General features: G+C 37.7%; 1 protein-coding gene and 1 long non-coding RNA gene across 4 annotated transcripts in view; one reads left to right on the top strand and one right to left on the bottom strand.

Moving 5' to 3' along the window:
• Tmem135 (transmembrane protein 135) overlaps positions 1 to 17778 on the top strand; it is a 254888-nt gene that overhangs the window by 137783 nt on the left and 99327 nt on the right. For all 3 annotated transcript variants that reach the window (XM_031387279.1, XM_031387278.1, XM_031387277.1), the window contains one exon: positions 10795 to 10860. In XM_031387279.1, the coding sequence (XP_031243139.1) occupies positions 10795 to 10860 (66 nt within the window). The remainder of the gene's footprint in view (positions 1 to 10794; positions 10861 to 17778) is intronic.
• Positions 1 to 17778, bottom strand: part of LOC116102543 — an 86451-nt gene that overhangs the window by 982 nt on the left and 67691 nt on the right. The gene's annotated exons all lie outside the window — the stretch shown is intronic.

Here is a 17778-nt window from a genome sequence, read left to right as displayed (position 1 = left end):
TTGTGGAGATAGCCAGAAGTATGGGCCCAAATCTTAGATATTTCATGAATGCCCAGGAGTCAAGAGCCTATGAAGAAGGCATTCACCGTCTACCTTGGTGAACTACATTGAACTGCAGAATTGCGTTACTCACCTTGGAGTACAGTCTCCTAACAGGCATGAATAGAAAGAGACTTTTCTTCTCCAGTTACAAAGGGTAACTATAAATCTCTTCAAAACCACAGTTGCAGAAAACTCTATATGAATGATCCTCCAAACAGGCAAAGTTTTAAGTGGTTTATGGGGTACCTTAGATTAGGGAATTCTGGTAGAATATAAAACTCCCACACAAACCCCTTTGGGCAGGAAGGACACACAGACTTAACATGTTTAAATTACTGAATCTAGCATGCTTCACTCTGAGAGTGCTATAGTCATGGAAGAGGGAGAAACTACATTCCAGCTATTAAGAAATTCTGAGATTGTGCTTTTGCTTCATGTTTTTTGTATCTTTATTTTACATTTTAATTATTTAATTTGTTTTGCTTATATCTTACCTAAATAGGCTTTTTTACAAGTGTACTTTCTAATTGCTTTTTCTCTGCCAATGAAATAAGCCAATTGGAGACAAATTGAGAATATAACGGCAGGTTTATTGAAGACTGCTCTCTGGGGTGGGGTGTTTCATGATCTCACAGGAGGAAGTCAGGGAAATAACCATGCAGACAGGGAGGCAGGGGAGAAAGTGCTTGTACATGCAGGGAGAAAGAGAAATGGGGAAAGGGAGGGAGGGAGGAATGAAGGGAGGGAAGGAGGGAAAGGTCGGGAGTGAAAAAGAGAGGAGAGAGACTGAGATCCCAAGAGATCAAAATGTGTGAATTATATATATAGGAAGAGCCTCTGGGGGAGGAGAAGCCCAGGCCATGGGTTGGAAATTTCAGAGTAGGGGGTTGGTAGGCCAGCCATACTTGGTAATAGGTATACTGAGGGATGCAATAGAATAATGCTGAGGGATTCTGGGAGAACCTGGAGGCCAGGTCAGCTTTGATATATTAAATAGGCACCTCATCTACTTCTTCTGGATCTGAAACCCAATACTTTTTTCTCTGTACTGACTCTACAAATTATTTTAGTACTTTTTATATAGCTAACCTAGATAGTCTTCTCATTCATAATCTTCCACTTTCCCTCTTTTCCCATTTCCTTCTCATTTCATCATGTAATTATTGATATCCTAAATGTAACACACACACACACACACACACACACACACACACACACACACACACACTCCACTTTCTCCAGTCAATAGTATTACAGTACCTCTGCCTGTGAACTTTATTAGGGACACAAATGAAGTACACAAATGTGCTCTACTGTAATTTATCTGTGGAACTGCTGTCAGTACATAATATTTGTTACTACAGTTAGCTTCCCTTCTAAGTAGTAATGGTGAACACAAATTCAAGTGAAGACAACTACCAGGGGGCCTCAGTGAGATGAGGCAAACAGTAAGTGGGCCATTTAAAATGGTAGAGGAACAGAATACTGTGAGCCAGAGAACTGTGACAGGTCTGCCTTTTCACAGTTCCTCAGTGTCACAATCCAAAGATAATGCACTAGCTGAAAATCCAGGAACATATTTCAAAGTCCTACTTTCAAAAAGGATATTGGCTGGGAAGATTGTTCAGTGGTTAAGAATACTTGTTACTTTTGTAGAATACCTGGATTCAGTTCATAACCATCGATAACTCCAGTTTCAGGGCATCCAATGTCATCTTCTGAACTCTACAATCACTATTTATGCCTGTGGTAAAAGTAAATACATCTTTTGAAAGGATAAACAGTCAATGAAACAAATGAATAAAGTCAAGATCACTTCAAGAGGTGTTCAAGAAAATTGGCAAGATGAATGTGACTAAGCTGTGTCAGTTGGAGAAGAACTGTGGAGGAAGGTTTAGCACGGAAGCTAGGTGCTGGAAAAGGAACAAGCACTGGGTGGAGATGAGTCAGTCCAGCGAACAAGACATCGTGGAAAGCATGATTGGGTATAAGCCAGCAGAGAGTGAATTTTAGGGATAGAGGGTTAGACTGAAAATATTTCATGACATATATAAAGAAAATATCAAAGAGCATGGCCAACCAGTTCAAGACCTCTGCGATACATTTAAAAGGTTAAAGTAAAGGCTAGAAGGGTAGAAGAGCAAGCTGAGGGAGATGTAAACTAAAGGTATCAACAGCTTCATGAAACTCCTAGAAAACAGAGAGATGGACATCAAAATGCAAGGATTTAGGACCTCCAAACAGGTATGAATAGAGAAGAACCTGTCAGTAACATATACCACTCAAGGTGCTGAGAATAGAAATCTAAGAACCATTATTAAAAGCTGTAAAGGAAAAAAATTAACATATATAAAAGATCAATACCTCAAGAATGACATAGTTCTCACATCACAAACTCTAAATGCTAAAAAACACATGAAATGATATATTTCCAGCTCTGAAGTACATAACTCCCAATTAAGATCGTTACATCCAAGAAACCATCTCAAAACTGATAGAGAAATAAGAATACTTCAAGACAAGTTAAAAAAAAGTTAAAGAAATTCATGATATCCCAAGCCAGCACTGAAGAAAATAATGAAGCAATGTCATGTATAGAGAAGAAGGTGGATAATACAATTCATAAGTACGAGACAATAGATTTTATGAAAATGATAGACTAACAAGGGAGAATTGGGAACAAATAATGTCCACCGAGTAAATAACAATCCCTCAACTGCCAATAGTGGAGGAAGATAACCTCCACTATTACTTCTAGTATAGTATCATAAAAACCAGTCAAATCATAAAAAATAGCAAACTGCAAATATTCCCAAATATGTAAAGCAATCCTAAGCAGAAATAGTAACACAGAAGGAATGTCACCCTATCTGCAGAGACAAGGAACCGAAACCAGCGTAATGCTGGCCACAAGACAGACAAATTTCATAGACTAGAGCCTAGAATTTAACTCACACAGCTCCAGCTGTTCAATTTTTAGTAAAGTTTTAAAAAAACATACATTGGAAAAAGAACAAAAATATCAATGAAGTCAGGTTCCAAGCTTCAATGGTTTTGTCCCTGCTGTATGTCAGTTATTGTAGTGGAGTATAGACTATATAGTATTTGTTCCTGCTGCTGTATGCATCTTTGTGTATTTTAGAGTTTATTTTCTTTAGCTTTAACTAGAATTCCTGAGAAAGCAACTTAAGAGGGAAAGAATTTATTTTGGCTGAGGGTTATCAAGCATTTGTGCAATGAGTAGTTGGCTTCATGTGTTGGTTCTTGCAGTGAGGTAATATATCATGATGATAGACATGTATGTCAGAGGCTGTGTAGAAATACAACCTTTAAAATTTCACCCACAGTGACCTACTTTTTAAAAGTAAGCATCACCTCTTAAAGTGTTTAACACCTAAAATAGCATAACCAGTTAAGGACCAAGAATATAGCACCAGAGCCCACTCGTAACATTTTATATTTAGAGCCCAATGCAACCTCTATTCTTAAATGTAGGATGTACATTACATTTCTTTTGTAAATTAAATTATTATGATTTATTTCTGGGATTATAGTCATTCATAAAATATCAATTTCAAAAGGAATAATATTGCATGTTTATTTATTCCAATATTGATGTTAGCTTTTGTAGCACTGTGACTCAAAATACTTGACAGAAAAAACTGAAGCCAGAGAAAGGTTTATGTTGGCTCAGGCTTCAGAGGAAGCTCAGATCAGCAAGGTAGACAGGAGGAGTTCACATGACAGCAGACAGGAAGTAGAGCTTAGGCTAGACCCAGGGCTGATTTAGTCTTCACATTTCTGCCTGTTAGGCCCCTCCTCCTAAAAACTCCATAGCTTTCAAAATAGCACCAAGACTTGGAGACCAGTTTCTGAAAGAATGAGCTCCTGGAAGACATTTCTGATGGAAACCATAATAACCAGTGTCCCCTTAAAAATCAAGAGGAATTCTCTAAATATAGTCACCATTTCTTAGAACAGGGGCAGGGGAAGGAGGGAGGTTGTTGACTAGTCGTCTAACTATTATTTACTATGGGCTAAATTTGTATACTTTCAAAAATAGTTTAAACGACAAATCAGAGAGCACATTAAGTTTTCTGATTGAGAAAATTCAGTTCTATAATAGAGCTCTTGTTTAGAAAGAGGATTGAAGTGGTAGAACTCTATATCTTGTTCTGTGGTTGTAATTTTGCTTGTAATATTTTATTTGTTGTGATGATTAATTGAAGAAGATAGGATTATAGGGGAAATAGGCTTTTCTTTTGATACATCTTATTATGCTAAAAGAAGACAGGAACATAGCAAGGTACATGATTAGGTCATGCCACACTGACTAGAACATGACAGCACATATATTTACAAAAGTACTCTTCCTTAGAGCGAGACTGTTGCTCTCAATTTGGAAATGAACCATCTGCTTATCATTTACATTCCTTGAGAACTCAGCAGCCCACATCTCTAAACAGAAGTAACATTCCTCAGAATGTTGAACCGCTGCTGAGCCTGTTGTCTCCATGTGTAGCAAATAGTCCCCGGGTTCTGAATGAAAACAGATTATGACATGTATGATGTCTTAAGAAGAACAAGTTGATTTCATTAACATGAAAGACCAACAGATTATATTTTCAACATTTGAGATTGTTGTAATACACTTGGGATATATTTATTCACACTCTGGTTAACCACACATCCCAACAACCAGTATATGAGCACTCACTCATACAAAACATCAACAAGCTATATAGTGTGCTAAGTTGTTGAGGGGTAAAGATTCAAATATGCCTCCTAAATTCTCAACAAATGTTGACTTGAAGAACAACAACAGAGGCAGTGGCAAGTGCAGGTAAGACCCGTTTGCTTGTTTGCCATTGGGTAGCTCCTGAGTATGCTACTTATTTCCTTAGACTATCCAGTATACACGAGAGCCCAGCTGCTTAAGCCGTGCTCATGACCCCTTCCATGTAACTGGACATGAGAGCTGTGCAAAATTGGAAGCAGTAGTTTTCTAATTACTCAGTGACCAAAAATTAATTCAAAATTAATTCACAGTGAAGCTAAGGTATTTCTGGCAGTTTTTATCTTGTGTTGCCTGTCATGACTTTCTGACTATAAACATGTAGACTATGCACTGTGCCTGTTATGGCATACAACACTAATGCTGCATGAAGTGAGCATGCTCGTATTCAAGTGTATTGTGTTTTGAATCATATTGTTTACACTGTACAGAGTTTCTGCTGTGGCAGTGACATAATGGTTCAATTATGGAAAGAAAGACTGTAATACTTGCCTGTCATTATTGCTCAGAATGTAAACATCAGATTAGTGCATCTTTGCATTGTATTGTGGTAGTGTGTGACTTTCAACATCAATGTTTGAGTTGTTGACTTGAGTTTTAGATTATCTGTAGACACATAAATGAAGTTGTATGGGGCATGTCATCTGAATCTAAATTGGAAATTCACATGGCTCATACTCAACTCCTCCTCCATCACCACAATTGCTGCTGCCGCCGCCTCTGCTGCCGCTTCCGCCACCGCCACCGCCATCGCCACCGCCGCCGCCACCACCACCACCACCACCATCCTCACCATTATATCATTGGCTTTTGTACATACTACATTCTCAGACAGGAGCGGCAGCAGTACCAGCTGTCATCTGATGTTACATCTCTTGTGTAGGAGCAAGAAGTTGGGGTTCCTCAGCTCTTGTTAAAAGTTTTTGTGGCATCATCTATCAGACCTCCAATTCTGTAGTCCTAGATGGGGGCAGTGGTAAAGCTCCTGGATAGGAACCCTCTGCGATGCTTGGCCTATAAGCCTGATAGTTCTTTGCAATTTTTCCAGAAACTGTCTTGTCATTTTTCTTTTCTGGCTTTATGAAGATTTTTTAACCAAGAACTGAGCTTTCTGTTCTGTCTATTTTTTACCATTTCCCTTGTTCTCACCCCAGTTATCTTTTTCTTGGTTTCTTGCTCCTTTTGCTCCTTCAGCTGTCTTCAACATCACTAGAAATCACCAAGGCTTGGGACAACAAAAAGTTAGGAAAAATTCTTTTATATAGCCCACGTTTTCACTCTAAGGGTGTTCAGCAATCAGCTGCTCTCATTGCATAGTTTTCTGGAGCTATGAATTGGATGCTAACACTCTCTGGGTGGTTCTGGCATTTGAAAGTCTAGCGAGCTGTTTGAGTATAGGTTTTTTGGTTAGGGACTGCTAGTGTAGCAATGGAGAGTCCCAACATTGCCGGCTTGGGAATTGGATTGTCCCATCTCACAACATTTTTGTATATTTGCAAGAAAATGAACATCAAAAAGAATGATTCTACTAAGATTTTAAAGAACTTACTACTGCTTCTTTGGATTTCTCAGTGCTTTAACAGTATTTACGTCTGCCTAGTGCCCTAGCGCAGGGACAGGCAGGCCTCTCTCCTCTGTCTCACATCTCTTACTTCTGTACTTTTGAAAGACATATTAAGAACATCTAATAATAGTGAGTTAGAGAGTTCTTCCAGTGGTTCCTCTTACAGAAAATAGGATAAAAGCTTGAGTATCAGAAACCATAGGAAAAACAGTCAAAGCACATGGGAACTTGCCCCTTCTAAAGTAGCTCCTGGCTCTTCTATGTGGCCAGTTATTCATCCAACATTACTGAATGAAATTATATATGATAATTTACATATGAAAACAATACTTTAACTACTTAAGGTATAAAACATTAAGTATAAAATTCTGGAAATATATAATTCAGGATTTAAATATGTGAATGGAATTATTAAATTTTTTGATTATTTTTGTTCATCTTATATTGTGTCTAATTTAGAAGTTATACATTTCCATAAAAATGTATGAAAGCATTTTATGTGTACATACACATATGTATATATGTATGTATAGCATAATACTGTCTGCAATTTCAGCTGTCCTCTGGAGTTGTAGGGCATATCCTGACTCTGGGTAGAGACCACCAAATAGACAGAGGAAAACATTAGAAAATCAAGGATAAGGAAAATCCCCTGACACCCACATGCACACACAGGCACATATACTCACAGTCTTAAACTTAGAATTACATCTTAGATTTGTGAGACTGGATTTCTTATCTAGTATTATTATTAAAAAGCAGTCTTTCTTGATAATGTTTTTAAAACAAGAGTTTGTAGATATCTGTCCACCCATAGTCACATAGGAAATGTCAAATGAATGCTTAGTATTAATCATCTTAGGTAGAATGAAAGCTCTAAGAGCAGAGCATTTTTAAAAACAGTTTCCTGTGAGATAGTTACAAGTACTGACAGTCTTCTATCCCAACCATGCCTCTCCCACACTTGTTATCACTGGCTTGGGTACAAGTAAATTAAAACCCTTTAGTAGAGGTCAGAGGAAAGTTGCACACTCCAGTGCTTTCCAATAGAAACCCGGGCAGCTTAGACTTACTGACGCTGTTATATTGAGACATATTTAAAACACTGGTGGAAAGAGGTGGCAAATCGGTTCATTTGGGTACTAAAGATGAGATTTGGATACTTAAGAAAAAGAATTTTTTTCTTCAAATCATGTCTCCCTAGATAGCTTTCCCTTTTATCCGTGATTTGAGACATAAAAGTAATTTGATCTGGTTTTGAGAAGCCATTGTTTACTTTATCTCAAGTGATTGCTTGCTACATCCGCCTTCCCATGCTTCCTCTATGAAATCACCTTCCTGAGTGTCTGGTTTTAACAGAAACTGGAAGATGTATGGCACACTGTGGCATGCCCGTCACCGAGAGTAGAACAAAAGCAAATGCGTCATTGGTGACAGTTTTACAAGTAGATCTTTCAGCTAGTTTTATGTGCTTCAGTAAAATCTATCGGTGAACTCATTGATGTATAATTTATGTTGGGAGTATGTGACTAACTCCTTTCTCAACAATGGTCTACTTTGGATCTCTTATCAAATTATATTGAAATTGTGCTGCATTTTCACAACTTAGTAGACTGTCCTAAAAGATTTTAGTTTTTAAATTTTTGGAGGTTCACGTTTCGATGTCAGCGCTTCTGCTTCCCAGCTCTATGTGTGTTGGAACTTGTGCATAGGAGCTCTAAAGATTGTGGCCTCCTATCTAAACAACTGCAGAAAAAGTTGTTCTTATTTACAAATTACACTTTACCAGTTAAGTCCAACTGATGGTCCTGCCATTGTCTCATATTCCCTATGTGAAAACTTGCTTTGCCTCCACAATTTATAAGCGGCCTACCTCCTTTGTTGTGATTCTAGATTTAGTCCAACAGCAATGCATGTTTTCCAGCCTCTGCTGGACTTCATTCCTGGGCCACCTCCCTCTCTTCCATCTCCTTATTTTTCTTTTGCATATATTATATACTGTCACTCTGCCTTAAAGTGATTTTTGTCATTCTCCCAAGATTATTCTTTATTCAGAGAGAAAAGAGGAGCAAATGGGATTGGATAAAGCTGAGATAAAGCAGGGAGAAGGAGGGAGAGCTCAGTTTTATTTGTTTTCCTTGATGTACCATTTATAGAGTGCTGTGCATAATTGTAACTCCATCCTCTGCAGGTTCATTCTTGCTCAGCTTCTACACTCCTTCTGTTCCTCCTTCCTTTTTTTCTACCTGACCATTAAAAACTCAAGATGTAGATTTTAAATAATACTGTGACCAATTCAAAGCTCTAGATCTGGGCCCGGGTAATAGTTGAGCTGGTCAGTCTACCAGCTCTCCTACACTACCTGCACCACTAGGATGAGCTCTGCACGACTGCCCTGGCTAGCTTGCTCAGTGTTGCAGCCAGCAATGGATAGGTAGAGTCAGCTCTCCTGCTTTCATGCCTTCAGGGCTGGCTTACTGCCCATGCCAGCAGGGCTCGCTCTATTGTGCTGCTCAGGCTAGGCCCAGGGCTGGCTTACTCTTGTTCTCCTGAGTGCTGGACGGAGCTCGTGAAGATGAGTTTTTAATGGTCAAGTAGGGCCTCCGTGACATAGGGCATAGGGTATCTTCTGGAGAGGAGTCCTAGTGAGGATCTGGTATTGCTAGTGTAGCAGAAGCCAGAGACCTCAAACTAGACCAATGACATTACAGGGAAAGAAGTGTGGACAAAAGAGTATATACTGTGGGGTACACCATGACACACTACAGCTTCCATGATGAGAGTTTTTTCTTTCTTTTTTTCTTTTGGTAGTTTGGTTGCAAGGGCAGAGGACAGATACAAAGGGTCAGCCATAGGGGTGGGATTAGGGTGCATTGATGGGAAATTTACAAGGAATCAAGAAGTTAAATAGTAAAAAGGGTATTGTGATCATGTCTTTCCTCTCTCATCTCTGACTTTCTAGTTGTGACTCAGTCTCTTCCTCACCTTTTTGGTCATTTTAAAGGAGTTCATGGATAGCCTCACAGCCTTGGCCCCATACTCATGAGGAAGCTACATTTGTGGAACAATTGACATTGTCTGGAAAATTGTTCACTGATGATCAGATGACTTCTTGGAAAGTTTAAAAACCTTAAATTTCCATGAGTATGAATCATATGCATGGGGTTTAAATGAATAATCAGCAGGCTGCTGATTCTTGCCGGTGCTCTTGCAGGCAGCCTTTCATTCACTGAATATATTGCTCTCGTTAGTTATTACTTGGGTTTCTGAGACTTTTGCCTCAGCCTTCTGAGTGCTGGGATTTCATCTGTTCACCATCATCCCCACATTTGCTCTTCTTGATTCATTTGTGGCTGCTGTTCGCCCTGTGCAACAGGGAACTTGGTTAAGATATTTGCATCGTGGAAAAACACAAATTGTGCTTAAAATAGCTTTTAATAATCACTAGATCCCATTCAAGCTTACCTTATAACTATTATTTATAACCAAGCAAATCTAGTTTTTCTCACCTTACTTCTAGTTAGGAAGTTTTCAATGAGTTCTAGGCTTTTTCTATTAAATAAAGTTATTGGAAATTTATAGGGATTGATTATTTAAATTACTTTGGATAGCTTTAACACCTTTATACTAAGTCTTCCAAACACAGGAGCAGAAGGTGTATTTGCATTTATTTGTGTCTTAAGTTTTGAATTTTGTTTATAGTACACACTTCTTTTTTTTTATGGCTTTTTGTTTATTTTTTCGAGACAGGATTTCTCTGTATAGCCCTGGCTGTCCTGGAACTCACTCTGTAGACCAGGCTGACCTCAAACTCAGAAACCCTCCTGCCTCTGCCTCCCAAGTGCTGGGCTTAAAGGCATGAACCACCACTGCCCGGCTAGTGCACACTTTTTAAAACCTCCATGATTAAATTCTTTTGCTAAGATTTTTAATTTTTAACGCCTTTGTAAATGAAATTGTTTCCTTAATGTCCTTTTATGATTTTTGCTAGCTTGTAGAGATTGACTGTTATCTCTGACATTTCTAAATTACCCCCACCCCCGCGTATTTTAAAGTAGATAAGTGGTTTGAGTGAATTCGTTGGAAAATAGCATTCAGAATAACCAGCAACTTCTGAATTGAATACAAAATGTTGAATTTTGCTAAGGTGACACGTCTCTAAGTAAACATATTTGAAATGCTGACACAGAAGAATCTAGCATGTAAGTAACTTTTAGGGACCTTTCACATCAGATCTTTAAAGTCAGAAGCCTGAAAACTGCGTTCAGGGGATAATTTAGAACTTGTCATTCTTGAAGGTACTGAATATGTTATAGTATTGGCATTTTACAGTTTTGGGTGAGATATATAGTTGCGTATTTAGTTATTTATATATCTTTTTATTTGTTCACAGGCCACAGAAACACTATTTAGAATGGGTGTTGCAAGAGGAACCATCACGACATTAAGAAACGGAGAAGTAAGATGAGAATCTTGATATCGTTTTGACTTGTTTATTATTCTTGCATTAATTCTTGGTTAGTAGGGTCTACAATATATAGACCCTGTCTCTGTGGAGACGGTATTCTGTGATGTTTTGTGTAAGAAAAATACTCAATGGACAGAATATTGTACTTGATGTGCACATCCATCTTTGCTTCTACTTAGTGGAATCAGAGCTTAGGCTGAAAATGAATTGCTTAGTCATCTGACCTCTCGTTCCTAAATTTCTTTTAATTTTAAGAGAAGGTGGTACCTCTAATAATAATTTGTATATAGACATTTCAGTGAAAAAAAAAATCATTAGCCCTTTATGCTTCCTTTTTTGTCAGAAGTAGATTCTAGCCCATGCCTCCAGTGGAGATTACAATCTGAACTCAGTGCCTTAGAATTCGGCCATCTTGATAGCTGTGCTTCCTTTTTATGTTATACAGAATTGCTACTTATTTCCTACGCTAACATTTAAAATACTTAGTCTTCATTGGTGAGAGAAAGTGGGAGGGGGAGAGATGTGTGTGTTTTGTTTTATTGAGGCAGCTCAGTTAAGTTGTAGGCTATAAGTTTTGATATTTCTATATGTTCTTGTCAGTTAAAAATAGTCTATCACCTGGAATAAATTTGTACTAAAAAATTATCAGCAGCCTGATGGCTAGTCTGTCTTAATTTCCTTCCTCACTAAGATATATTTAGGTTGCAGGTGAATATAATTTTGTTGCTTTATTCTTTCTGTTTTACGGGTAAGTGCATAATGATAAAATACAGTGTTTTCTATCCTTTAGTTAGGTCCTTTGTTATTTAATGTAGTATTTCTAATTGAGTAAGCTCAATATTCAACAGTGGAAGTGACTAATTGGAATTATATATATGCATATGATTATAATTTGGGTTGGCTTGTGTATTTGTTCAGTAAGAACAACCATGCCATCATTTAAAAATTCCTAAACATTTATTTGTATATTGGCAAATTGCTATATGATTTTAACATATTTTATTGGTGCAGAAAGACTTAATACCCCATATCCATAATAAATTTATGAGTGCTTTATCTATAAAGGAAACTTTATTTGCCTTGAGAGCCCTACAGTGAATTTCAGTTTTATTCAGAAGGGGTAATAATGCACTTTTGCACTTTATCTCCTGTCATGTAGGAAGGCTTTCTAAGCAGTTATTTGAGTGTGTCAGTATATACCGGGTATACGACCTTACTTTATTGAATGGGCAGTAACTGTTATGCTGGTTTTCCAGCCATTTTCTCCCTTTTTAGTGGCAGTTATTGCTCACAACCAACCTGGATTAACAATGGACCAAGTTCTTAATCACTCTGTTATTCTATTCTTAAAACCAGTAAAATACACATTAGTTTTGTATTTTGGGAGCTCTGAAAATCGAATGTGTCATTTTATTAAGGAAATTATTTAAGGGCGTTGAATACTGTGTTACAGATTAAATGTAGGAGAGACATTCTGAGCAGCAGAATGCTATGTTATGTTTTTTAAACCTCCATGGTAATCTTACATTGGAGAAATTATACTGGTCATATTACAGATAACATGGAGGCTCAGTGATGTTAGGCATTTTGCCTGAGGTCAAGTAGGTAAGAAATAGGAGAGCTTGTATTGGAACCACAGTCTGTAAAGCCCATTCTTTCCCCCATAGTATTTGCTTCAGTCTGGCTCCTGTAGACAAAAACTTTCAATCACTAGTGATCATATTTGAATATTAAACAATTGTATTTTTGCTAAAAATTCTAAGATTAATCAGCAAACATTTTTATGTATTCCAAATTACTACTTTTCATGTGTATAGAAAAATATATGGCTTAGCCTAAGGAGAAAAACAAAGTATTTGCTCCTTTATATGTTGAGCTAATTGAAAAGCCAGCTGTGGCAAATTCTTTCTAAAATCTACAGTAGCTTCTTGGCTTAGTCGTAAACTTAGAAAGCAGATCGTTTTTAAAAATGTGTTTGTTCGAATGCTGGACCCTATTCACCTTAGTATATAGTTACTGGCTAAAACATGAATCTTTTGTTACTTCTTCGGGAAAGCTGTAATACTGTCTTCTACCATTCAGTTGTGTGTGTAAGATGAAAAGCATACTGTGTTACAGATGGTTACATTCTTAAATTTATATATATAAAAAGAATTACCTTTTTTAATAACTCAGGATGAGAATAAAGTATCTTAGCTTCAGTTAAATGTTTCATCTCTATTGAACAGTTGGTACCTTAATATCTATTCCTTAATTAAATGATAGGGTATCATTATAACAAGCAAAGTGACTTGTCTATAGTAGTGGTTCTCAACCTTCCTAATGTTGCAGCCCTTTAAAACAGTTCCTCATGTTGTGGTGACCCCCAGTCATAAATTAATTTTGTTGCTACTTAATAACTATAATTTTGATACTTTTATTAATTGTAATATACATATCTGTGTTTTCTGGTGGTCTTAGGTGACTCCTGTTAAATGGCCATTCATTTCCTACCCCAAAGGGGTTGTGACCCACAGGTTGAGAACCACTGGTCTTTAGCCATGCTGAATTGATTAATCTATGTGGCTCTATTAATTTTTTTGCAATATTTAAGTAAAAAATCATCTGTTTACTTTCACTTAATCAAAAAATCTCACTTTAAAAGACAGTTTTGGGCATTGCATTTGAAATATTGGAGGAACTGATTTCCTGACCAGAAATACTTCTTAGTGTTATTTTATTTAGGAGTCATTTGTTGAGTATTCTGTAGGATTGACATTATCTCAGGTGCCTCTCATCGGCAAGTGAGCAAAGTAGGGCAACAGTCCTACACTTGGCAAGGAAGCATGCTAACCTAGCAATAACTTATTTTTATTAGGGAGGAATGTAAAAGCACATAAATCAAGAAATACCTAGTTACTAAATAAAGTTCAAAAATCAGGTGTAAGCAAGTCTGTGGTTTGCAAGTAAAAGTAATTTAAATCACAGTTGGATTCAGTTAGTGGTTTGCCAAGGAAATGCATCTTTATCTGCACCTTTGTGATAGGCATGAGCAGGACTGAAGGGGAAGAGTTGAAAGACAGGCAGCCTGAAAAGAAGCAAGGTGGAGAGCTCTGGAGAGCCACTGGGGACACAGAACTTTAATTGGAGAATCCAGAGAGAACATAGAGGAGGATGAACGTTTGCTGAAGTAACATTTATTGAGGGTTTATAGTCTAAGCACATTATAATAAATCTCACTTATACACCAGAACAGCTTTTTCCACAAAGCATTATTGAGAGAAATGGGAGGGAACAGAGATACATAAATATTGATGGATTTGGGAGCCAGTGTGTGCTCATGCTACCCAAAGCATCTCGCAGATGCAACAAGAGCAAAACCTGGACAACCCTAAAATACATTTGTAGTCATAGAAAACTCTGAGCACCAAAACTTTTCTTTAATGGAATGAAAAAAGCAGATGTACTACTTGACTTCAGGTATGCTGCAGAACTACAGTCATCAAAACAACACATACTGGTGTAAAAACAATACATAAACCAATGGAGGGGAGCCTAGAAGTAAACTCACACACTGATGGCCAAGTGATGGTGACAGGGATGCAAGCAATACACACCGAAAAGAACAGTCATTCAATAAATGGATGCTGAGAGAATTGCATATTCACTTGCAGAAAAGTGAAAGAAGACTGCCATCTCTCACCAGTTATAAAATTCAAATACAAATAGACTAAAGACTTTATTTAAGCCCTCAAACTACAAAATTTCCAGGATTCATAAGGAACTCCTGAATCAGAAGAACAAGTCAATATCGATGGGTTTGGGAGCCAGTGTATGCCCGTGCTACCCGAGTCATTCCACAGATGAAATGAAGTACTTATATGCCAATAACATTCTTCAGAAAACTAGAAAACAAGCAACATCAACAAAACCCAGAAAACCCTAAAATACATTTGGAGCCATAGAAAACTCTCAGCACCAAAAAGCTCTATCCCCAGAGAAAACCCAGTGAAAACTTAGTAAAAAGTGTACAGTGAGTACTGGTGAAGATGTAGACATGACCCTGACATACACACTACTGGTGGGAAAGTAGGTTACTATCAACACCATGGAACATACTGTGGAGGCTCCTCAGGAAAATGACATGATCCAGCAGTCATATTCCTTGATATATAACCAAGTCAAATGAAATCCACATGTTGAAGGGGCATGCACATCTGTGTGTTAATTGTAGCACTTGTGGTGAAAACCAACAAATAAAATCCAACAAATAGAACAGTACCTACCTGCTGAGGAATGGAGCAAGGAACTGTGGTCCATAGGTATGAAAGAATACTACTTGATGACGAATGTCAATAAATCTTTTATATAGTGACATGAAGAAAAGTAGAGATGATAACACTGAGGGACACATGACACAGAATGTTGAGCATTGTATGTGTCTCACGTTAATCATTTAAAAGCTGCTCACACAGGAACTGAGAGTAGATGGATGGTTTACTCTAGGGGAGGGGAACAGTGGAGGGAAGGATGGGAAAGCTTGAACAATGGGGGCTAAGCTACATGTAAATAAGCATTTCTGGAGTGCTAAAGCACAATGAAGAGTGCGACTATAGATAACAGTAATATACTTAATATACTGTATATTTAAAAATTCCACAAGAATCTTGAAAGTCATTACCATAAGGAAATGATTAATGTTTGAGAAGAGAGATATTTAATTTGATTTAAAAATTAAATAATGCAATCATGTCTTGAAACATCACTTTCTTGCGCACTCTTTAATATGCTCAATTTTTATATTTTAGATATCAGGAATTACAAGAAAAACTAGTAACTTAATTTTATGCACTTAGCACTATTATTTTTGACAAGAACTTTTAGGTTAAGAAAACAAACCTTGAGAATTTCCTATATGCATACCTCATTGAGGTCATAGCACAGGAATTAGAATCATGTTCTCCTTGGCTTAGGCAGCCTCTTGTCATGAAAAAGCTGCATCTGAGTAGACCCAGTTTCTCTTTCTGGCTTTCCTACTTATGTCTTGGGATAATATACTTAATTTCTTGCAAATTGGTATTCAGAGTTTTGAGAATGTGGATTAGGTGAGGTTTATGGTTTTGGATAGTTTTAACATTTTCCGCTTCTAGAAAGATGTATATGTCCTGCCCGCCTCATACATTCAAGTTTAGGTTACCAGCCTTGCCTGCCCACAAGAATTGCTTTGAAATGCTACGAACTTACAAGGCTGGGCTAGTCTAGTACATACATACATATCTCTCTCTCTCTCTTTTTTTTTTTTTTCGAGACAGGGTTTCTCTGGGTAGCCGCTGACTGGCTACTCACTCTGTAGACCAGGCTGGCCTCGAACTCAGATAAGATATACATATTATTTTTAACTCTTGACTCATTTCAGTGCATAGCTGCTTCTCTAAAACATCTTGAAATGCCTTTCATTTTTTACTTTTTGAACTTAGATGATAATAGTTTAAGGTAATATAAAGAACTGACAGAATACAGAGTTGTATTCTAAAGGTTTACTACATAAAGTATACAGTGGTTTGACTTGTTGCAGATTTGACAGGGTGTTTGTGGAGTTTGACCCTGAACTTGTAGCATTTGTCTTAGCGTCATTTCCTGTTGCTGTGAGAAAATACCCTGGAAAAAGCAACTTAAGACAGGACTTATTTGGTTTCCAATTCCAGATTATGGTCCATTGTTGCATAGAACTTAAGGCAGCAGGAACTTGAAATGGCTGGTTACATCACACCCACAGTCAAAGAGAGAGCAGCTAATACATATGTGCATGGTAGAGTTCAGCTGCCTTTCCGCCTTTCATTGTACAGCCCATTCCTGAGTGCATTGTGAAGCTCAGGAAATGGTGCTGCCCACTCAGTTAATTAATTCACTTGAGAGCATCTCCAGAAGACATGCCCACATGTCCACAGGACATGTTGACAGTTCCTCGTGAGACTCCTTTCTCAGGTGATATCAATTATGTCATGTTAACAATTTAAAACAGGTTATTCTACTTGGCTTAGTAGGGTGGGAGCCTTTCTTTTGGAACTTTCTAGGAGCCTGCTTTAATAACTAATGCCGAATACTCTATTGTACTATAGACACAGCAGTGAGCATCCCTGGGTTTTCCAGCTGTGTTCCCTGAGGCAGGAGCCTGGTAGATGATAGGGATCTGAGTGTTGGATGGACAGATCTGTGGATGGATTTACCAAGGGCTTCTGTGGCAACTGCTGTTTTATTTCTCTTGAAGACAGTAATATAAATATCCTTATTGACATTTTTATGTTTAAGTGTTAGTACTTTATTAATTCGAAGTTCTGGTGCTTATGCTCCACAAGAGAGGGAACTTGCTGGATTTATCTTTCTGGGTCTGGGTTACCTCCCTGAGTATGTTTTCCAGTTTCATCTATGTACTTGCAAATTTCATGGTTAGCTTTTCATTTTATTGTGTGTATCTACTGGATTGTTATTATCTGATTCCTAGGTGTTGTGAAGAGAACTGCACTGAACATGCCTAAGCAATTATCTCTGTAGTAGGGTATTGAATCCTTTGGGTATGTGCCAAGGAGTGAGATGATAGATATATTTTTAACTTTGAGAATTCTCCTCATTGATTTCCACAAAGACTGTACCAGTTTGCATTCTCACTAGCAGTTGATGAGGGTTTTCTTTTCTAGCATCTTCTCTAGCATTTGTTGCCAGTTGAGTTTTTAATCTTAGCCATTATGGCTGGAGTAAGACACAATCTCAGACGGTGAAAGAACAAAGCGTTAGTAGTACAGACAGGGGTGGCTTTGAGGTTTGATGACAACAGAATGCCAGTAACTGGAAGCAGATATTTTTAAAGAGCATCTTAGACAAATCTAGCCTGTGGCAGTGTGGTAATATCTAGCATTTCCTCTCTCCCCTTTC

Source organism: Mastomys coucha, unplaced genomic scaffold (assembly GCF_008632895.1).
Source record: "Mastomys coucha isolate ucsf_1 unplaced genomic scaffold, UCSF_Mcou_1 pScaffold21, whole genome shotgun sequence".
NCBI lineage: Eukaryota > Metazoa > Chordata > Mammalia > Rodentia > Muridae > Mastomys > Mastomys coucha.
This window is presented reverse-complemented; position numbering and strand designations above follow the sequence as displayed.